Raw genomic sequence first — 24,798 nt, forward strand, 5'->3', positions numbered from 1 at the left:
ACAACACTAACATACTCACACTGACAACGCTAACATACTCACATAGACAACGCTAACATACTCACACTGACAACGCTAACATACTCACACACAATGATAACGCTAACATACTCACATAGACAACACTAACATACTCACATAGACAACACTAACATACTCACATAGACAACGCTAATATACTCACATAGACAACGCTAACATACTCACACTGACAACGCTAACATACTCACACTGACAACGCTAACATACTCACATAGACAACACTAACATACTCACATAGACAACGCTAACATACTCACACTGACAACGCTAACATACTCACATAGACAACGCTAACATACTCACACACAATGATAACGCTAACATACTCACATAGACAACACTAACATACTCACATAGACAACACTAACATACTCACATAGACAACGCTAACATACTCACATAGACAACGCTAACATACTCACACTGACAACGCTAACATACTCACACTGACAACGCTAACATACTCACACTGACAACGCTAACATACTCACATAGACAACACTAACATACTCACATAGACAACGCTAACATACTCACACTGACAACGCTAACATACTCACATAGACAACGCTAACATACTCACACTGACAACGCTAACATACTCACACTGACAACGCTAACATACTCACACTGACAACGCTAACATACTCACACTGACAACGCTGACAACGCTAACATACTCACACTGACAACGCTAACATACTCACATAGACAACGCTAACATACTCACATAGACAACGCTAACATACTCACACTGACAACGCTAACATACTCACATAGACAACGCTAACATACTCACACTGACAACGCTAACATACTCACACTGACAATGCTAACATACTCACATAGACAACGCTAACATACTCACATAGACAACGCTAACATACTCACACTGACAACTCTAACATACTCACATAGACAACGCTAACATACTCACATAGACAACGCTAACATACTCACATAGACAACGCTAACATACTCACATAGACAACGCTAACATACTCACACTGACAACGCTAACATACTCACATAGACAACGCTAACATACTCACATAGACAACGCTAACATACTCACACTGACAACGCTAACATACTCACATAGACAACGCTAACATACTCACACTGACAACGCTAACATACTCACATAGACAACACTAACATACTCACATAGACAACACTAACATACTCACACTGACAACGCTAACATACTCACATAGACAACGCTAACATACTCACACTGACAACGCTAACATACTCACACTGACAACGCTGACAACGCTAACATACTCACACTGACAACGCTAACATACTCACATAGACAACGCTAACATACTCACATAGACAACGCTAACATACTCACACTGACAACGCTAACATACTCACATAGACAACGCTAACATACTCACACTGACAACGCTAACATACTCACACTGACAATGCTAACATACTCACATAGACAACGCTAACATACTCACATAGACAACGCTAACATACTCACACTGACAACTCTAACATACTCACATAGACAACGCTAACATACTCACATAGACAACGCTAACATACTCACATAGACAACGCTAACATACTCACATAGACAACGCTAACATACTCACACTGACAACGCTAACATACTCACATAGACAACGCTAACATACTCACATAGACAACGCTAACATACTCACACTGACAACGCTAACATACTCACATAGACAACGCTAACATACTCACACTGACAACGCTAACATACTCACATAGACAACACTAACATACTCACATAGACAACACTAACATACTCACACTGACAACGCTAACATACTCACACTGACAACGCTAACATACTCATAGACAACACTAACATACTCACGCACACTGACAATGTCAACATACTCACACTGACAATGTTAACATACTCACAATGACAATGTCAACATACTCACACAGACAATGTTAACATACTCACAATGACAATGTCAACATACTCACACAGACAATGTCAACATACTCACAATGACAATGTCAACATACTCACAATGACAATGTTAACATACTCACAATGACAATGTTAACATACTCACAATGACAATGTTAACATACTCACAATGACAATGTCAACATACTCACAATGACAATGTGAACATACTCACACAGACAATGTTAACATACTCACAATGACAAATGTTAACGCGCTGATTTCTACCATAATGTCTACCAGCATGTTAGCATGCAAACAGTTAGCAGTGAACACAAAGTGATGAGAATGTCATTATCGGTTATTAACATTGTCTGTAGGATTATCTTATCTTATCTTATCTTATCTAATACAGATGAACGGATGTGTGAATCGCTCTTTGAGAATAAATGGATCTATAGTGGTTAGAAGAAAATAACACACAGAAAAAAATAAGAGAATAAATCTTGATAAAACTATACTGAAGCAGGTATAACAAGAAACAGAAACTGGTGAAATGTGTCGTCATAAAAGCACAATTGACTTCTTACTAAGAGTTTCCCCAACCACACCCTGTCAATAAATTAGTCCACTGAGCTCTTCTGTTGCTTTGACCTCAACCTGTGGAGCAATCTCTGCTCGTGAGCCTTAAAGGGAGCAGTGTCAGAGGCTGAGAGAGACACCCAAACATCAGCAGAGATGAACCACAGCTACTTTGTCTAAGCAAATGAAGGCTCCATGGGCACTGAGGAACTAAAACAGAAGGTCTGCTGCAGCGCTTTGCATAGAATCCTGTGAATTGTTCAATGTGCAGAATGTACTACATGTTTGTTTAGATGTGTAGCAACTAATCCTTTAATAACACCTGCACACATTCCTTCTTTAACTAGTGGTTAGTGCTGCGGTCTCTTAGCGCCAGGACATCATCTAGCGCCACTGGTTGGGCTTAAGATAGAGTTGGGCGATGAATCAATTTGAGCAATTTATTAAAATTCATTAGTTCATGATTGTTTAAAAATTAAAATAAATATTCACTTTAACTTGCGATAAATGTCATAGACTGTATATAAGATGGGAACGTAGTCATTGTGACGTCACTCGGTTTGTGGACGTATTAAAGCCTTGAGGTCAGCATTTTGGATTTTAGGGGATATTTTGGAACCAGTGAACAGAAGTGATCATATTTGGACTGAGGAGTAGTGACGCAGAGACATTGTATCCAGCTCTGGCAAAGTATTGAAGAAGACTTGAAACTAGAGATTGAGACTAGAAACTCATGTTTACAATGTTTACTGAGGGAATAAATCAAGAGAGAAGTAGAGTCATTTATATAGACTTCTATACAACCAGAGGAGTCGCCCCCTGGTGGTCAGGAGAGAGAATGCAGCTTTAACACATGAAGCATAGACTTCTATACAACCAGGGGAGTTGCCCCCTGATGAACAGTAGAGAGAATGGCATATTTTATTTATTTAAAAAAAGTTAGGTTTTGACTGTTGTTTTTTTTGTCAAATAAAATCTAAATCTATTTAAATAGTTTTTTTGTTAATAAAATATAATCATAAATTGGGTTTGGAAAACATCATAGACTGTGTTCATAGGCCCTAGCTTCAGTTGTAGGCGCTGGGTGTGTTTAGTTGAGACCAAACACAATGGGGCCGACAGCTTCATGAATCATTAGGTTGTTCAGTGATTATAGAGTTAGAAGATGCCTCTTTGTCTTGATTCTCCATGACAGCATCAGGCGCTCAGCGCGGCAGTTCATGAGGAACCCATCGCTAACGTTTCCGCCTCTGAAAGGAGATGCAGATATGATTCTCTACTGCGGAGGACCGGACATGTACACATGGACAGTCTCCAAGACACACACCTTCACACACACACACACACACAAAAACAATCGCATGCGATGGGAGATTGAGACACAGGTATATTGCCACAGCGTCTTCATAGAGTCACAGCCCAGTCGGATATAAACACACGCCCCATATTTTTGGATTCAGCATCTCTGACGTCCATCACAAAAAGAAGTGGATCCCTGAATCTGCAGAGAAAGCGTTCAGAAAAACCAGCCTCCTCCTGAGGTTTGTACGTTTTCTTGAGTATCAAAGTAATCCAAGTTTATCAAGGTGAGTGTCTATATATCTATTCAACAAACGTGTTTGAAATGACAGTGCGAGGAATACAATTCAGTATCGCCAGTATCTTGTTATAGGGAAGGGGTTTAGTTTCCAATGGCGAGGAGCTCTTATGACATCAAGCCAATTCTGTTATTATCCGTCCAGCTAATTACTGTCCTCGCTAACATGTCTGGTATTAACTCCAGTCTCTGAGGCTTCGTTACATCATATAATATATTTCTAACTTGCACCATTCCCTCTGAAAATACTGGAGCCTAATCCCTGTGTTAAATCGATCCCCCATAGCTGAATGCAGTGCAGTGCACTGAAAGGATTTCTTCCCCAACATCTTGGTAAATGCGCTTGTTCTGTTTTTAAACCTCTCCAGGAACCGCAGCGACCCTGTGGCATCGCAGGGGGAGGAGCCAGAGCTGGTGCACATGGTGAGTAGGAGGAGGGGTCTACCTTATCTGAACTAGGGAGGTTCCCAACTGGTTTCCCTCATGTTTCCACAGAGGTCTAGAAGTCTAAAAGTAAGGAAACCGTGAGAAAAGCAGAAAGGCTTACGGTTCACTCCACAGCAGAGCCCGACTGGAGGGCAGATGGGGACCAATAGGGCCTAATATGCACTTTGGATAGAACACTATGTTCACTGGAGGCATTGGAAGTAAAGGGTCAGTACAGGACAGGACACCAGCAGTCTGTTACCACAAGCAAACAGCTGGCTTTCTCACCCTTTTCTTTGCCGACAGTCACATCGTGTACGCTTTCCTGTTTGTCCTGTTCTACTTCAGTCAGTTCCTCCTCCTTGTGGTCTTTTATGAAGATTCATTTTCTTTCTTTTCTTACTGATGTTCTTCATATTTAAAATAAAAGGTGGAATACAAAGTGGCACACCAGTTGTTGGATCGTTCCAACTCGAAAACCACCTATTTGAAATGCAAGGCCTTCTGTTAAAACTGCCTGCAAGCTCAAGCCGAAGCAACCCTAATGACATCATTAGCGCCATGCCTATATGCAAATAGTTCAAAATTCTCCGGCCAAACAGAATCCAGCATTATTCTACGATATCACTGCTCTACAAGTTGGCAGAACACAGCACCTCGACAGTAAAGTCCCAGTGAAAGCTAGACCCATACCCATTTCACAAGAGGGATTTAAACCAAGTCCGTTGTATTTGATTGGACCACTAAAAAGTGGGCGGGCATAAGAGTTTAGTGACAGTCAACTCTCCCTGACTGCCAACATCACCGCAACTACACGCTCCTGCAACATCAGGAGAATACGACCCCTTCTCACTCAGAAGGCAGCACAGGTCCTGGTCCAGGCTCTGGTCATCTCACGGCTACACTACTGTAACTCCCTCCTGGCAGGTCTACCTGCTAATGCCATTCGACCGCTGCAGCTCATCCAGAATGCAGCAGCTCGACTGGTCTTCAACCTCCCGAAATTTACCCACACTACTCCGCTCCTCCGCGACCTTCACTGGTTACCGGTGGCCGCCCGCATCCGCTTCAAAACATTGGTACTTGCTACCGTGCTGCAAACAGATCGGGTCCGGTCTACATCCAGGACATGGTCTAACCTCACATCCAGGACATGGTCTAACCTCACATCCAGGACATGGTCTAACCTCAGATCCAGGACATGGTCTAACCTCACACCCCAGCTCGTTCACTTCGCTCGGCTTCTGCCAATCGGCTTGTAGCTCCGTCACTTTAGCAGCACTTAAATGGCTTATACTGATAGCACTTTGTAGTTTAACTTTATTGAAGAAATTGTACTTTCTCGATTCTTGTTGTTCTGAAGAGAATGCGAACTCAGCCACATTGTTCTGGTGATAAAAACACATCTCTTCCCGTCTTCCTCCATATTGCTCTGGTCACTACAGCGATCCACCAACGGGGTTTGATAGAGCGGCGTGGCGAGCAAGTCACCCTCTCATTTGATTGGATGACTGTTTCTTTATAAAAGCCCCTGAGCAAAGGATGACTCATCCAAGGGTTTGATGTATAAATACTCTGATACAGATTGCAATGACATATATTTGACATACAACAAGAGATGAATGAACAATTAACAGAGACGCAGGATCAGAACTTGGGAAGTGTATTTCTCATTTTCACTGGGACTTTAGCTGTTCTCCCATTGAGGTGTGTGTGTGTGTGTGTGTGTGTGTGTGTGTGTGTGTGTGTGTGTGTGTGTGTGTGTGTGTGTGAAGTGTGATGATGTTCAGAGACTCCAGCACTCCAATGCAGAGGCACCAGCTCTCCCTTTCATCATGTGTTATGCAACAGCCTCCGGGCCGTTGTTGAGAAGCGCTAGCTGCTCCTGCAGAGGGTCACAGACTCTCATCAGGCTCGTCCGTGAGTGTTGTGCACAATGCAGTGAACCTCAGCATGCTTTTTGTTAACTACGTGAGTTACATTACGAAGCCAGGAAAGTCAAATTAGGAGTGAAAAGTAAAATAAGTCAACGTTGACTTAGTTTCACACGGGACAACAACAGAAGTCTGTGTGTTTGACCTGGAATTCCCAAGAATAAAAACTAAAACGCCTAATTTCACCACATTAAAATCACAACCAGAAGGCAACCTCTGGTTCTGTCGAGTGACGCCGATGCAGAAATGTCTTGAAACGTTATTCTTCCTGACTCCTCTGGTTGTATTGAAGTCTATGCTTCATGTGTTAAAGCTGCATTCTCTCTACTGACCACCAGGGGGCGACTCCTCTGGTTGTATAGAAGTCTATGCTTCATGTGTTAAAGCTGCTTTCTCTCTACTGACCACCAGGGGGTGACTCCTCTGGTTGTATAGAAGTCTATGCTTCATGTGTTAAAGCTGCATTCTCTTTACTGACCACCAGGGGGTGACTGCTCTGGTTGTATAGAAGTCTATATAAAATAACTCTACTTCTCTCTTGATTTATTCCCTCAGTAAACATTGTAAACATGAGTTTATGGTCTCAATCTCTAGTTTCAAGTCTTCTTCAATACAGTATGAAGTTCATTTAGTAAAAAAGGTTAAGAACCTCTGGTTTAGTAATCCCTCTCAATTCCAACAAATCAAATACTGGACCTGAACAGAAAACCAACCTCTGTCTTTTTTACTGAATTGTTGTGAACTATAACAAATATCCTTTGTTATTACAAGCAAAATCCATTGTTATCTTCTTTGTGTTCTAAGCCAAGATTGCGTTGCACAGTTGTTCTGTTCCCAGGGCAACAGTTGCTCACCAGGTGGAAAAAGACACACCGCTCACCTTTGGCCCACTTCCTCCATCTTCTATCACGTTTCAAACCCATTAGGATGAAGAAACGCTTCATCACCTCCACCATCCTGAGAAGCAGTGTTGGAGAAGACCACCTCAACCAAGACCAAGTCATGACCAAGACCAGAGTGTATCGAGACCTAGTCAAGACCAAGACTATGAGGGGACCGAGACAAAGCCAGTCCAGTACTGGTGAGAAGCACCACGCGGACCTTCCGTCAAAGGTTTGGGGATTGAAAATGAGACTAAAGCTATGGTCTAACCTCACATCCAGGACATGGTTAACATTGTGCAACATGTTAAAAGAAAAAGCGTAATAAAACTTCCCCAATGACTTCAAGAAAATGGATCGCTTGTGGAATTACGCAACTGCTAACACTAATGTGTGAGCCATATGAACTTTGTAACGTCGTATCGATGCTAACCGTATTTAAAACATGCTGTCACACTAGTCTGACTTGTACGTATTATGAAGTGATGGTCAGGATGTATATAGTGCTTGCCTCTCTGGGCTTTTGGGATAAACTGGGTTATAGCTTTACAAAGCTTTCATTCTCCACACTCATTAAATCAATTACTTCCACTTTAAAGAGCAATTATTGTGAGTCTGCTCCTCTAATCTGTGTAAAGCTGCTGTTTGGCAGACCTGCAGCACTCAGTGTTCTCCAGTTCTAACAGCAGGCCAAGTCGTGGACCTCAAATGGGTTTTAATATATGTATCATTTGAAATGTTTTCCAGTGTGGTTCAACAACACTTCTGTTCCAAAAGGTTTGGAATTATACTGCCGTGCTGGGGACTTTATGGCATTAACACTAATGTACTGTATTTCTAAATAAACTGATCAATTATTAATACTTTCAACTGACAACATACCCATTCCACATATTTAATATAAGGTATAGCTTGATATGTATTTTTTTCTTAAACAAAGATGTGGTTCAAGGCTTAGAACATTTTAATCACTGATTACATATAAACACAACACACACCCTGCTGAGCTCCAGTGAGGTCACTCACCTTCCTGGGTTCATGTGTTTGTGTACATAACTGGCAAAAGACAATGTGACATCACACTAGATATTTCCAGCGGTGGAGCACAATCTGATGCTTGTCTCCAGAGGAGCTGTGAGGTCCTGCATGTCTCCAGAGGAGCTGAGAGGTCCTGCATGTCTCCAGAGGAGCTGAGAGGTCCTGCATGTCTCCAGAGGAGCTGAGAGGTCCTGCATATCTCCGGAGGAGCTGAGAGGTCCTCCATGTCTCCAGAGGAGCTGAGAGATCCTCCATGTCTCCAGAGGAGCTGAGAGGTCCTCCATGTCTCCAGAGGAGCTAAGAGCTCATCCATGTCTCAAGAGGAGCTGAGAGCTCATCCATGTCTCAAGAGGAGCTGTGAAGAGCTGAGAGGTACTCCATGTCTCCAGAGGAGCTGTGAGGTCCTCCATGTCTCCAGAGGAGCTGAGAGCTCATCCATGTCTCAAGGAGGAGCTGTGAAGAGCTGAGAGGTCCTCCATGTCTCCAGAGGAGCTGTGAGGTCCTCCATGTCTCCAGAGGAGCTGAGAGGTCCTCCATGTCTCCAGAGGAGATGTGAGGTCCTGCATGTCTCCAGAGGAGCTGGGAGGTCCTCCATGTCTCCAGAGGGGCTGAGAGGTCCTCCATGTCTCCAGAGGAGATGTGAGGTCCTGCATGTCTCCAGAGGAGCTGAGAGGTCCTCCATGTCTCCAGAGGAGCTAAGAGCTCATCCATGTCTCAAGAGGAGCTGAGAGCTCATCCATGTCTCAAGAGGAGCTGTGAAGAGCTGAGAGGTACTCCATGTCTCCAGAGGAGCTGTGAGGTCCTCCATGTCTCCAGAGGAGCTGAGAGCTCATCCATGTCTCAAGGAGGAGCTGTGAAGAGCTGAGAGGTCCTCCATGTCTCCAGAGGAGCTGAGAGGTCCTCCATGTCTCCAGAGGAGATGTGAGGTCCTGCATGTCTCCAGAGGAGCTGGGAGGTCCTCCATGTCTCCAGAGGGGCTGAGAGGTCCTCCATGTCTCCAGAGGAGATGTGAGGTCCTGCATGTCTCCAGAGGAGCTGAGAGGTCCTGCATGTCTCCAGAGGAGCTGAGAGGTCCTGCATATCTCCAGAGGAGCTGAGAGGTCCTGCATGTCTCCAGAGGAGCTGAGGAGCTGAGAGGTCCTCCATGTCTCCAGAGGAGATGTGAGGTCCTCCATGTCTCCAGAGGAGCTGAGAGGTCCTGCATGTGTGATAGACAGCAGTCCACAATCTGCTCAGGCTGCTCCTTCTGTCCCAAACCCCAGAAACCTGGTCTTACAAGATCCATCATCAAAAGTGTTGCCCATCTGGCTGATTTCCTATCAGTCCACTGAGGTCTGCTGCTCATGCTAGAGAAGACAGGAGTTCCTGGGTTTCTGTACACTGGAGACAGTAAACGCAACAGCCTACTGCTAAACATCAAGTCTTTATTATAGAGAGAGTTATAGATATTAGTTTAGCAGCCCTTGGTTTTTGTTGTGGTCCATTATTTTGTGTTTTTTTTTAATCTTGGTGACGTGTTTTAGGATTTCTGTTTCTGTTTAGTTTGTACGTTGAGTCTCTTTCTTCTTCTAGCATCTCGGGGTTGTTTCTGTTTGTTGGTGTTTTCACTTGAACGCGTCAGGATGGTTTTGTTTTTCTTTCTATTTGATAATCTGAGTGAGCTTAGTGGAGCTTCCTAGTTCACTTATATATATTAAAATTCGATAGTATTTAAACAGCCCGGGGGCAGAGAGAGCCCTTCAGGGACCGGGACCACCGCTCACTCCATGCTGGGCTCTTTAAACACAGCGTGCCCCCCATGAATGAAATACCTCCACACTCCGCACTATGTGTTCCACGCGGAGCATCAGCACAAAGTTTGCTCCCGCACAGCGTCCCGTGTAAGTTCCCGTCCCCGGCCGGTGGCCGCTGCCCGTCGGGGGGTCCTACCTTGCAGGTTCTGCACTCGGATGTCGCTGATCTGGCCGATGAATTCCTCCCGCTCGAACCAGCCCTCCCACTCGTGTCCAGCCATCTGGAGCCGCGGAGAGTTGCTGCGGGGACCCTGGGCAGGACGAGAGAGAGTCCCCGGAGGAGGAGGAGGAGGAGAAGCTGCTGCAGCGGGCTGCTTATTGTCCGGCCGGCCGACCGAGAGCCATGCGAGTCCGGGGAGCGTCCCGAGGCTGAGGGTGCACGCGGAAGGGTCTCACTCACTGCGGGTTTTCTCTCCCTCGCATCGCGACGGTGGAGGCGCGATGGAGCTCGGTGAGGAAAGCCCGAGGGGAGGAGCGGAGAGCTGGGCAGGAAGGAGCCGCAGCACCTGGTTGGTATTTCCGAGGTGGGATGGAGCTGATCCAGGGCCCGCCCCCTCTCTCTCTCTCTCTCTACCTCTCTACCTCCCCCTCTTTCTCCCTCTCCTCCATCCCTCTCTCTTTCTCTCTCTCTCTCTCTCTCGCCTTCTCTCCCCCCTCCTCTCTTTCTCTCTCTCACTCCTCCATCCCTCTCTCGTTCTCTCTCTCCCCCACTCCTCTCTTTCTCTCTCCCCCCCTCCTCTCTTTCTCTCTCCCCCACTCCTCTCTTTCTCTCTCCCCCCCCCCCTCCTCTCTTTCTCTCTCCCCCACTCCTCTCTTTCTCTCTCCCACCCCCTCCTCTCTTTCTCTCTCTCCCCCACTCCTCTCTTTCTCTCTCTCACTCCTCCATCCCTCTCTCGTTCTCTCTCTCCCCCACTCCTCTCTTTCTCTCTCCCCCCCTCCTCTCTTTCTCTCTCCCCCACTCCTCTCTTTCTCTCTCCCCCCCCCCCTCCTCTCTTTCTCTCCCCCACTCCTCTCTTTCTCTCTCCCACCCCCTCCTCTCTTTCTCTCTCTCCCCCACTCCTCTCTTTCTCTCTCTCACTCCTCCATCCCTCTCTCTTTCTCTCTCTCCCCCACTCCTCTCTTTCTCTCTCTCCCCCCCTCTCCTCAGTTCAATTGAATTCAGAGGGGCGTTCATGGACACAAAGCTAAAGCAAATGTCAATTAAAAGAATAAAACATTTCATACTCTAAGTAGAGAGCTATTAACACAGCATGTGTGAACAGAGCATTGCAACATTGTAACAAGAGATATGAATACAATAAGTGAACTTGTAGTTCAAAATGCACAAACATTGTGATTAGGCTCTTAAAGGGCCAGTGGGTGACAACAATGGGGCTCTATGAGCGGAAATGGAATATAATATTCATGACTGTTTGTGTGAGCGTACAATCACTTTGGTTTGCTAAGAATTAGCCTCCATATCTCCATAGGGAGCCGGTCTCACAGGTCTGACACCAGTTGGGTCTCTGGGGGGCCAGGGGGGCCAGGGGCCACTTCTATGGGGGTCCAGGTGTAGCCAGTGGATATCTGGGAGTAAAGCCAGACAGTATGGAGACAGACTAACACAACAACTTGTTGATCATAAGAACATAGAAATATTCACTGATATGTCCCTGTCCCATTATGTGACGTTGTGTTGTGTGTGGAGTCAGTCATTAAAATAATAATAACCAAGATAATAACCAAAATAATAATAACAAAAGTTGAACCGAGCCAGTTTAAAGTCCAGACAGAACTGACTTACTGGATCATATATTTTATGGAACCAGCTTCCACTTTCAGTCCGCGAGGCAGACACAGTCACCTCATTTAATAATAGACTTAAGACTTTCCTCTTTAATAGCCCTTATAGTTAGGGCTGAATCAGGTTCACCCTGGTCCAGACCCTTGATATGCTGCTATAGGCTTATAGGCTGCTGGGGGATGTTTTAGGATACACTGAGCACCTATCTCCTCTTCTCTTTCTCCTTATGGATGAATTTACATCTCTCCATTACACATTACTAACTCTACTTCCTCCTCTGAGTCTTTGTGCCTTCTCGCCTCATAGGGTTCATTGGACCTGGCTGTGTCTGAAGTTGGTCCTGCCTCCTAGGCTCTGCTTCCTGCATCCTGCATCCTGCCCCTGGGCCTCATGCCTCAAAGGCCTGGCCTCATTGGTCCGGCCTCCTTGGCGATGCCTCCTGCCTGGTGCGTCGGCCTCCTGCCATGGCCCTGCTGATGCCCCCCCTCTCTTCCTCCTTCTGTTTCATGGATTGTGAAAGTCTGTATCGTGGTCCATGCCTACTACTAATTATTCATAATTTCTGTCATATTCATTGAATGTGTTTATGTAACTCTGTAATGCTGTTCATCTGTACACATGACATCTATTGCTTCTGTCCATCCGGGGAGAGGGATCCTCCTCTGTTGCTCCTCCCTTTTTTCTTTTTTTCTATTATTTGGGAGTTGTTCCTGATCTGATGTCAGGTCAAAGGTCAGGGATGTCATATGTGTACAGATTGTAAAGACCCCTGAGGCTACTCCGTAATTTGTGATTTTGGGATATACAAAATAAACTGAATTTAATTGAATTTAATCATAGACGTCTTCAGCTTCACCACAATAGTAGAAATAATAATATTATAATAATAATAGAAAACCTGATTATTTGATGGCGACACATGACCATAATCTTCAGAATATGATAGAGACATCTATAACAAGGCCTTTTAATAAGCCTTGAACTGAAATCTACTTTAATCCTCCTTTAGGAACCGATATTTAAACTCATGTAGGAGTGGTGCTCACGTCATAATATCTCACTTCACACTTGGATTTTTTCTTTACACCAGCCGCACAAAATGTCAAAACTAAGCTGACGGTTAGGAGGAAGTCCGAAGACTTTGTTTGTGTTGTAAGAGCTCTGGTTCCGTCCTCAGGCCTCTGAGGCTCACATGGTGAAGCATGCCGATGCCCTTCAGACAGACATGTTTCACTTGAAGCGGTGTGGGAGACGGATCGTTTAGCTTTTGGAGATATGAAACCAGTACAGGTTAAAGGCTCCCCTCATATTAACAGAAGAGTTATTCACTATATTAATATGTCTGTACAGCATCCACACAGCAGGATTACGTGGTTCAGACAGCATAGCTTAAAGTTGACTCTTCTTCTTCTTCCTCCGGGTTTTTCTAAAGGAATCGTCCACACACAGGTCACCAAAGTGAGCCGAGCAATAAGGTTATGATTAATGTCATCTGCTGAGTTTGGAGATATCAAAAAGGTTTTGTCTGGACTTTTTCAAGCAGGGTTGTATGAGTGTTCTGTGAGGCCAAAGGACCACGTCCTGACTGCAGCTTTATTCAGCTCCACCTTCTGAGGAAGCACATAAGCACATTTGCCAAAATGAAAATGACTGAAACTATTTCTGGGAAGGTTCACACAATTGAAAGTCCAGCTACATTTAAAAGTTACTTATTGTAAGTCGCTTTGGATAAAAGCAAAACAATAAAGAGATGATGTGTATTGTCCAACACCACGATGAGATGATAATAAAAGGAGACCGCTAAGAACCGTGAGCCCGATAGCTCCTTCACCGAAACTCTTCAAGGCCCCGCCCACTGGGTTTCACCCACATGGAGGAACCCACACAAGCTAACACACTAGCAGGGCTTCCTATAAATACATACAGATGAGGGGGAGGCCGATTCTCTGAGCAGGGCCCGCTCGCATGCTGACCCACATTAACCGCAGTGTGGCAGATAGGAGGCTGCTTCTCCCTCTCGGAGCACCCTGCACACACACGGCACGGCAGAGGCAGATGTTACGTAACCATTTCACAGAGCCAAGTGGTCGTCTTCCAAACCAAAGCCACGGCGGTGAATCCACCTCAAAGTGGATCCTAATCTTTGGTGAGCTGAAATCAGATATCATCTGGAGTAACGGGTCCACAGGCCATCTGGCACGTCTCACTGCCCCCGGCCGTAGAGCAAATAATCAAATGGCGCGGCGGTACTTCCACCGAAACAATGCAGTTCTTGCGAGCTATTGTCTTACCACCATTATTCAACACAGCTCATCCAGTCACGGCGTACAAAAACCTCCTGCGCGTTGCTCCCCCGCTCTCTGATGCTTGCGTTGGGTTCATTGACCATGTGTGTGTGTGTGTGTGTGTGTGTGTGTGTGGCTCTTTCCTGTAATTGCTGGTGGGGAATGCAGAGAATGACACAGATGAGGAGGCCGTGGTCTCGGTCCACGGGTCAAAAGGCTGAAAAGCGACAACAGCGGTAGCTGGAGGGAGCTCTCAGCCGGGAGGGGTTGAGTTCTCAGTTCAGTCTCACCACGGACACATCTGAGACACATCTGGGACACATCTGAGACACATCTGGGACACATCTGGGACACATCTGGGACACATGTAGCGAATCGGACAAAGGGGATGTGTGACGTGATGATCCGCCTGTGAATGAAGAAGCTGAAACCAAAAGTCAGGGATCACCAAGAGAGCTGGGGTTCATCCTCTGGGGGCTTGGGATAGTTCTACCATTTCATGGCAATAGTTGAGAGCAAAGACATGTCACTTCTTGTCACTGCTTTGATGGTTTGCCTCTCCAGGTAGCTCCCATGAACGTGTTGTCTTTGTCCCATGCATGCAGGGCTTTCCTTTAAACAGTGGGGGGGGGGGGGGGGGGGGGGTCCACTGAGAGAAAGGGGGGTCGCCAGGTTCCTTTAGTGAGCACATTCATCATTCACAGAAACTGACACAATTCTGAATACACTCGTCAACTTGTCACATTCTTCTAGCGCGAGGGAACGTCGGGAACATCATGTCATGTATTGCAGAGCGGTCGGCTGTGACAGAGTTGGCAGTGAAGACAAAAACAGGAAGCGAGCCATGACCCCAGAAATATGAAGTGCATCCATCAATCTTTCTATCTCCGCAGTGAGAGACCACGTTAGCCCTCCTTACACTGTTTTACAGGGTGACTGAGTCACTGCCTGGAGGTCCCTCAGCCAATCAGGAGCCAGATGACACATGGCAGGGCAGGCTATATTTAACTGTATCTGGGTCCAGGCTTGCTGTAGGTACATGTGGATGGGATGACATGTGTGGTGTAGAGCAGGTGGTTCATCATGATGAAACCACAGACAATCATATCCAAATATAGTTTTTATCCAGAAAGTTCTGGCCACCACCTCAACATCAACACGCATACAGGGAGGAAGAAATCAAGTTTCCATCCAAATCTGGACACATTTGAACTGAATTTTGAGAATACCCGCAAATGAGAATGACAATTATGCATTTCCATCCACGAATGCTTGTAAATATTAGGAGCTGGTTCGTGGAGATTGTGGCCATTACCTTTCAGAGTGTGTGTGTGTGTGTGTGTGTGTGTGTGTGTGTGTGTGTGTGTGTGTGTGTGTGAGTGTGAGGGCGGCAGCATGAGTAGGACTGCTAAAGTTCATATACAAATGTTTTTACATATTTAAAACCAGCAGGACCAGTGGAACCTTGATCAGATATCATAAGGTGACCTCATACTCTTCTCATATGACCTCTGGACACTCATTTCACTTTCAAAGCAGCCTCAGCCTGAGTCAGCCTGGACATAGAGCCGTACTCTACGGGACAGGGATGTCCTATGTGTACAGATTGTAAAGCCCTTGGAGGCTAATTTGTAATTTGTGATTTTGGGCTATACAAAATAAACTAAACTGAATTCCCCTGAGGTCCAATGATGGCCTTTACACTCCAAGTTCCTGTCTTTGTGAGACGTTTATTTAATCAATAATAATGGTTGCAGACTGAGTCCGATGTGTTTTATTTTTGTATTTGTTGCAAAATATTGCAACACAAGACCAAACTGAATTCCTTCTGAGAGTCCCAGAATGAATGAAGCTACACTCTAGCTTCCTAGAGGATGATGACTAGCTGTTGTGTGATCACGCCACGATCTGTCCTGTGTGTGTGTGTGTGTGTGTGTGTGGTTGGAGGAGCTCAGCCCAACAGAGAGAGCAGAGCAGCTGCAGTATAATAATAAATGACAGCGTTAAACATTAAAAAGTACTAATAAAAAGCACCAATAAAGTCAGGGCTTGTCAATACTACGATGACTATTTTAATACAGAGTTTCTGGACGCATCACTGAGGCGGCGTCCGTTCAGTGCGGTGGTAGAAACATGGTGCTCCTTGTGTAGATATCAATGGCTAAAAGCTCAATGTAACATTAACCATTCTTAGTTTTGAGTGATTATACAGTAATTAAAACATAGTCTCTGCCAATAACCCCTCATCCTCCCTACATGTTATACACTGTCCCTTTAAATTCTGCATCTCTGTATTCTGTACTTTGTGCTGGGAGACGATTGAACCAGCGGTTATATTTACTTTGACTCTTAAATGGACCTGTACTTGTAGAGCTCTTTTCTAGTCTTCTGACCACTCACAGCGCTTTAACACTACATGACATCATTCACCCATTCAAGTTAAGGTTCTACGGTTCCACCTGCACATCAGCAGTAACTAACATTTATACACCGTACACTGTAAAAATAATTCCTAATTTAACGGAAAATAACTCTCTTTTTTACAGTAGTTTCTGTTTTTTAAAATTATATGTAAAACTATGTAAAATTAAAGACATTATCTGTAAATTAACAACCCAACTGTTAATTTAAGTATTATCCTAATAATAACAAATAACATTTTGTTCTCATTTTTTTACAGAAAAAGTACTGTATTATTTATACTATATATATATATATATATATATATATATATATATATATATATATATATATATTTTTTTTTTTATATTAATGTGTACTTTTACATTCAAACTCTATAATTCTGGATCTTAATTTAGCTAAAGTTTTTCATTACATCAAACATTTTTTTAAAGAGTACAAAGTAGAAGCAAGAATGATTGTAAGTCGCTTTGGATAAAAGCGTCAGCTAAATGGTGTGTAATGCAACATGCTTGAAAGTTTGAACCTCAAGAGAGTAGTGCAGCAGAAACTTTTGCTATATGGGATTTAGTGGCAAGGCATAACGAAGAATAACACAAAAGACAGTGAAGCGTCAAACACCCTTTATTTTTAGTTGAAGTATGAAAAGGCACATTACAAAATAGCCTTCATATAAAATCTGAATACTGTTAACACTCTTGGCTGGAGGGGTCCAGGGAGACGCTCTTCCCAAAACGTTTTCAAACATCAGATATCTGTAAGAAAAAGAATAAGTACATGAGTTTGATGGACTGTAATCCCAAAAAATTTAAAATAAAACTATGTGCTTTATGGCACTTAATCTTGTTGATTCTCACCTGACTAGAACATTGCTTGTGTTGCATTAAGATCTCATATGTACCTCGCTTTAGATAAAAGCATCTGCCAAATGCCACATTGTAAGGTAGCCCTGCCCTAAAGCATAACCTGCTTTATCTTCTATTTTATTCTAAATGGGAACATCATTTACAAATTAATGTTGGGTCGCATTGAAGACTTGAAACTATAGCAACTGAGACCATAAACTAATTAGGAAAATGATTACTTAAATGATTAATAAATCAAGTGAGAAGTAGGGTCATTTTCTCATAGACTTCCATACAATCAGACTTTTAACCAGTGGATTCGATTTTGTCAGCAAATGACAGGGACAGTAGTGGTAGCTTATTTGTATAACTTTAGAGGTAAGACTGATTTTTGTATTGGAGAACTCGATTTCTGTTAGACACGTTAAACAAGAAAATTAATTTTACAACATTTTGTGTGTTGTTCTTGCACAGATTTAATGTGATTTTTTCCACTTAAATCAAAGAAAACAATGACCACTTATAGTGACTTATAACCGGCATGTAATGTATTATATCTGCCTAAACCTCAGGAATTTCATTACTTTACTTAAAGCACCCAATAACTACTTTTAGTGACATTGCATTATAATAGTGATTATAATGTATTATAAAATGATAATATATTAAAACTAGGAGAATTATAATACACTATGATCGTTGCAAAAGAATGTCAGTGAGTGACCAGCAATATATTATATATATATATATAAATAAATATATAAAGTATTATGATACTTGACCTTATAAGTCATTATAAAATACTTTCTAATGTGTGCATCATTAATATTGTTGAGTGCTTATAACTATAATTTGACAGTGCTTTAAGCAGATTATAATGCATTAAAGCCTCAAGCTAAGGTTGCATGTAAGATGTGAAATATCAATGGCTGTGGTGGACCAACTGTCTTGGTCGTCGAAGGCAAGCCTGTTATGAAGAGTAGCCCGTGGTTTAATATCGTCACCTGTAGCCAGTGGGGAAAAAATAGAGCCCATGCAGTTGTAGACATCTGTATAAACTTGAAATGCAGCAAAAACCTTGGCACAATGAGAAATGCATAATTATTACATTTAAAAAATCATTGATAAACCATAATCTAAGATGTTTAACGTTACTTTAAACTACTAACACTTGGTGCACATGGTAAAATAAGGGACACATAAGTGGTATTTAGCTAACGGGTTAACTGTAGCCAGGGGGAAAAAATAGAGCACATGCTGTTGTTGTCATCTGTATGAACTTGAAATACAGCAAACAATTCTACACAACAAGAAATGCCTAATTATTACGTTAAAAAAGTCATTGATAAACCATAATCTAAGACAACACTTGGTGCACATGGTCACTTAAGCAGTACTTAGCTAACAAGCTTCATGAAGCCACCTTCAATAAACATTTCTAGTCTTATAAGCACTGTAGTTAGACCTACCATTATTTCTTACCTTATTCTCCACTTCCTAAAGTACCAAAATAAATTCTGCTGTAGTGGCAGCCCACCTTGGACGTCCTTAGGCCGGCTAAAGAGGGTGACCTTTGCCGTTGTGATGGAGGCCCAGTGCTGCAAAAGTGCATGCCGTCTTGGGCATGCATAATCCGGCCAAAGACTGTGCATTTAGCCATGGGGAATTGAGGGCAGTAGTGGTAACACTTTATCCGAGAAACAGCGTTATTGGCCGGCTTTAATTCAGCCCGGACGCAGAGCTCCAGAAGCGGTGAATGTACCTCCGTTTGCGGGCTGAAGTCAGCCTGTTTAGCCCACTGATGGACCTCGGTTTCGCGGACGCCGCTTCGACGCAAATTGGCAGAGATACCTAAGTTATATTCAGCCAATTTAGCCCGGAGATGAAGCTGACTTAGTGCCCTATCAAACTGTACAATTGCTGTTGAATTGACCTTGCTTCCATCAACAATTAAAATACATTAAAGACAGTCACTGTCTACAGTGAGATGTTCAACAATTTAAATGTACATTGTCCCATATCAAAGATGGCTAATGGCCTAACCACTGCAGCCAACACCTTGGACCTGGCTGGCTTTGAGCTATGCAGAACAATAAAGACAAGAAGAGGGGGAAATGGCTTTGCAATGGTGACTCACTACATGCAGTTAAAAGTCTAAAAACAAATGTCGCAACTTGTATGGAATAATGTCAATGTTGGCAAATGAGTGTTGCTGTGGGCAGAGGCCCAAACTAACATGCCGCGTAACACTGCAAAACAGTGAAAATTAGGGGAAAATTACATTGTTATGTGTGCACAGTTGGCATTTTGGTGGTTCAAAAGGAAAGGTTAGGGATTTGTTAAAATGCAAGAGGGTCATACTATGGGCCATATGAATGTAACTGTAACGTCACCATGATGTCAATCCAGCCATTAGCTTTTCATATAGGCCTACATACAGAATGCAATATATGCAGTGATTTTTGTTGATTGTTCCATCTCCATTTGCTGTCAGTCCTCATTTTGGTTCTTGTGCAGGTAATGGCACTAAAACTTTTTTGGAATATTTGGGTGCTTCATTTGGTTTAAAGAACCAATTTTAAACACTGGGCCTCTACTTGTGTGTGCTTGTGTTGAGGCTAACAGTAGTAGTAATAATAATAATAATCTACCACTGCTGAGTAGGCTAAATGTATAGGAAACACTGCATATGGATCAATGTGTTGGAGTTATGTAACCACGCTAAAACAATTGCTATTGGCTGTCTCACGACGTTGCTTTGAACATGATTAGATAATCTGACTGTCCTTCAGAAAACTGGCCAATGACAACTGCACGCGCCTCAAATTTGAAATTATTTCTGTTGGAGGGAAACTGCTGCTGCTGCTGCTGGGACCCGCGCTACTGTTTGGTCTGCTTGTCTCTGCTGTTAACGTGACATGCATTATTACCTGGAGTATTACCTGGAGTATTAGCTACCTGCATTATCACTATTTCATTTTAGACAAATATATAAAGAAATTGAGATAATTAATTTTAAATAACGTTATTACATTTAAATCTGTTCATTCGAGTGTTTTAATACAGTTCATAGTGGTGCTATTGGCGGATAAAAAGACTGTAACAAAGAGTTAGGTTAGCTAGTTAAGTAAACTAGCTACAGGTAACGTTAGCTTGTTAGCATGAGTCTGTCTCCAGAACAGAAAAACATACTTGAATGTGGTTTAGGGGGGGGGGAGGGGAGGGGGAGAGGTGCGCACTTCATAACATGTCCCCACAACATGTCACTGGGGGGGGAGAGGTGCGCGCTCCGTGTTCCGCAACATGCCCCCCCCCAACATGTCCCCTGCGTCATGTCCCCCGGGTTTTTGAGAGTTTAGTGTAATCCAAAATATATTAAATGTATGGTGTGCCGTTACCGCTTTCTCAACAGTATATAAGTTATTAATTAATGAGAAGCATTTCTTATATTCCAAGGGAACAGCTTTGAGATATAATTGACAGTATTCTTCACTGTTTCACTGTACTTCACACAGCAAAGGACCATAAGCAGTGCATCACCTGTGAGATCATGAGAAGGCTGAAGAACCAGGAGTGACAAGATACCAGACTTCCAGAGATTGGATTTGTTCTTACATAAAAACAACTTAAAACAGCAAAAATGTGCTTCTAAACAGAAACACCCATGCATATATACACATAAAACACACATACATACTGTAAAAATACTTTGTGTTCATTTAAGAAGCCTGCTCTGAACAAATGCATGCATGAGTTACTCTGAGTCAGACTGGGAAATAAAGCCTATGATTCTTAAGTTGGAAAAAGGCAACATTGGTGATGCTGGTGATATGATCCTTAAAACTGAGTTCACCATCCATGGTTACTTATAGGTTTTTAATCTGTTTTTAGTGATCTGAAAATGCCTGTTCACCGACGTTCCCCATCCAACCTGACAGCTTGAGAGGATCTGCAGAGAATGGCAGAAAATCCCCAAATCCAGGTGCGTTATACCAAAGAGACTTGAGGCTGTAGCCGTGCCAAAGGTGCATTAACTGAGTAAAGGGTCTGAATACGTACTGTATGTCAATGGGATATTTTAGTTTTTCCTTTTTTAATAAATTTGCAAACATTTATAAAATTCTGTTTTCTCTTTTTTATTATGGGGTATTGAGTGTAGATTGATGAGCGAACAAATATTTAAATGATTTTAGCATAAGGTTGCAACATATCAAAATGTGAAGAGGTCTGAATACTTTCTGAATGCACTATATGTGTTCTTTCCAACACTGATAACTGCTAACGATAAGAAACTTGCTTACATTTTTCAGATCAAGCATTGGAACAACGTTTATGGAGAACAGGCACCCAACGACACCCAAAATTCATCACTAGTAAGTATCAACTGCAGTATATAAGATATTAGTCCATTTGAACCACTATTTCTAAACCTTACATACCTTGTGATTCATATATGTATTATTTAGTATGATTTCTTAAGTACTTAATGAATGATATTTCCCCCACTGGCCATAGAAAAACTGAGGAACTTCCTTTTGCCTTCCTTCCTTTGAGTTGTACGATGCCAGACAACACAGTACAGAAAAGCGCTGCAAATACAGAAAATTGTGATGAACACGGCTTGGACAGGCTTGTTGCTACGGTTTGTGACTCATGAAGTTATTGAAGTCGGTTATGTGTATCGTCCGTTTATGTTTACGTTGTGGACTTACATCATGCTACTGTTTCTACTCGGAAAGTGCACTGCATGCACCTTGCAGAGCGGTAAAGCAGAATTATATCAGTCATTATTATTTCTGATGAGATTTGACAGATTTTAAACTTTACTATCCGGTTCAACAGTGGACAGACGGCCTGTAGCCTGCATAATAATCAGATAGGCATTATTAGACAAACGAATATACAGAGGTATATGCTACAGTAGGCCAAGCATTCATTACATTACATTACATTACATGTCATTTAGCTGACGCTTTTATCCAAAGCGACTTACAATAAGTGCATTAAACCATGAGTCCAAACTCAGAACAACAAGAATCAAGCAAGTACAATTTCTTAAATAAAGTTAACTACAAAGTACTATCCGTAAGTGCCATTTAAGTGCTACTAAAGTGCTAAACAACAAAGTGCTATCGGTAAGGAACATTTAAGTGCTACTACGGCATTTAAGTGCTACCTATTCAAGGTATAGTCGAAAAAGATGTGTTTTTAGTTTGCGACGGAAGATGTAGAGACTTTCTGCTGTCCTGATGTCAATGGGGAGCTCGTTCCACCAATGAGGAGCCAGCACAGCAAACAGTCGTGATTTTGTTGAGTGTTTAGCTCGAAGTGAAGGAGCTACAAGCCGATTGGCAGAAGCCGAGCGAAGTGAACGGGCTGGGGTGTACGGTTTGACCATGTCCTGGATGTAGACCGGACCCGATCTGTTCGCAGCACGGTACGCAAGTACCAATGTTTTGAAGCGGATGCGGGCGGCCACCGGTAACCAGTGAAGGTCGCGGAGGAGCGGAGTAGTGTGGGTAAATTTCGGGAGGTTGAAGACCAGTCGAGCAGCTGCATTCTGGATGAGCTGTAGAGGTCGAATGGCATTAGCAGGTAGACCTGCCAAGAGGGAGTTGCAATAGTCCAGCCGTGAGATGACCAGAGCCTGGACCAGAACCTGTGCCGCCTTCTGAGTGAGAAGGGGTCGTATTCTCCTGATGTTGTACAGCATGTACCTACAGGAGCGTGTTATTGCGGTAATGTTGGCAGTCAGGGAGAGTTGACTGTCGAGCGTCACACCGAGGTTCCTGGCAGTCAGAGTCGGAGCCAGCACTGAGTTGTTGAAGTTAATAGTTAGGTCGTGGGTGGGAGAGCCTTTTCCTGGAAGGAGGAGAAGTTCAGTCTTGTCCGGGTTAATTTTCAGGTGGTGAGCGGACATCCACTGAGAGATGTCGGTCAGACAGGCAGAGATTCGTGCTGCTACCTGTGTTTCGGATTGGGAAACGAGAGGATCAGTTGTGTGTCGTCAGCATAGCTGTGGTAGGTGAAGCCATGCGAGCGAATGACAGAGCCAAGAGAGTTGGTGTACAGAGAGAAGAGAAGAGGACCAAGGACTGAACCCTGAGGGACCCCAGTAGTCAGAGGACAAGGCTCAGACACAGATCCTCTCCAGGTTACCCGGTAAGAGCGGTCGGTGAGGTAGGATGAGAAGAGTGAGAGCGCGGTGCCTGAGATACCCAGGTCCTGGAGGGAGGACATGAGGATCTGGTGGTTCACTGTGTCAAAGGCAGCGGAAAGGTCTAGAAGGATAAGGACAGAGGAGAGAGAGGCTGCTCTAGCAGTGTGAAGCTGCTCAGAGACAGCAAGGAGGGCAGTCTCTTGTTGAGTGGCCTGTCTTGAATCCAGACTGGTGGGAGTCTAGAAGGTTGTTACTGTGAAGAAAGGAGGAGACTTGGTTAAAGATAGCTCGCTCTAGATTTTTGGAAAGGAAGGGGAGGAGAGAGACAGGTCTGTAGTTGTTGACTTCAGACGGGTCGAGAGTGGGTTTCTTCAGGAGAGGGTTGACTCTTGCCTCCTTCAGAGAGTTAGGGAAACAGCCGGTTGAGAGGGAGGTGTTAATAAGAAGGGTGAGAAAGGGAAGAAGGTCCGGAGCAATGGACTGGAGAATGTGAGAAGGGATGGGGTCAAGGGGGCAGGTGGTTGGGCGGGCAGAGGTTACCAAGATAAGAACTTGATTAGGAGACAGGGGGATAAAAGAGGAAAACAAGGGGGAAGAATATGAAGTTACTGGAGGTGTAGTTATGGAAGATGGATTAGTAAATGAAGAGTGTATGTCGTCTATCTTTTTTGTAAAGTAGTCAACAAAGTGGCTTGGTAGAAGGGTGGAGGGAGGGGGGGGACCAGGGGGGTCAAGGAGGTTGGAAAAAATTGAGAAGAGCTTTTTAGGGTTAGATAAAGAGGATTCAATTCTGGATTGATAGAACAGACTTTTGGCTGCAGAGATGGACGCAGAGAAGGTGGAGAGAAGAGATTGATAGGCAAGCAGGTCGCTGGCGTGTTTGGATTTTCGCCATTTCCTTTCCGATGCTCGCATAGTGGCTCTCTCGGCGCGCACCGGTTCGGATAGCCACGGAGCCGGAGAGGACTTGCGGACCTTTCGAGTCGTTCGGACCTTTCGAGACTTCCTTCCTTAAATAATCCCCATGCAGACAACTTCTACCTTGTGAAATGTACATACCCCCACCATCACCACCACTGATAAAGGTATTGCTTATATGGTT

General features: G+C 43.7%; 1 protein-coding gene and 1 long non-coding RNA gene across 2 annotated transcripts in view; both read right to left on the reverse strand.

Moving 5' to 3' along the window:
- Positions 1–10,733, reverse strand: part of clmn (calmin) — a 50,203-nt gene extending 39,470 nt beyond the window's left edge. The window contains exon 1 of the mRNA XM_034563051.1: positions 10,339–10,733. Within this exon, the coding sequence (XP_034418942.1) occupies positions 10,339–10,423 (85 nt within the window). The 5' untranslated portion in view covers positions 10,424–10,733. The remainder of the gene's footprint in view (positions 1–10,338) is intronic.
- Positions 1–24,798, reverse strand: part of LOC117751297 — an 830,737-nt gene that overhangs the window by 695,695 nt on the left and 110,244 nt on the right. The window lies entirely within an intron of this gene.

Source organism: Cyclopterus lumpus, chromosome 22 (genome assembly GCF_009769545.1).
Source record: "Cyclopterus lumpus isolate fCycLum1 chromosome 22, fCycLum1.pri, whole genome shotgun sequence".
Classification (NCBI taxonomy): Eukaryota; Metazoa; Chordata; class Actinopteri; order Perciformes; family Cyclopteridae; genus Cyclopterus; species Cyclopterus lumpus.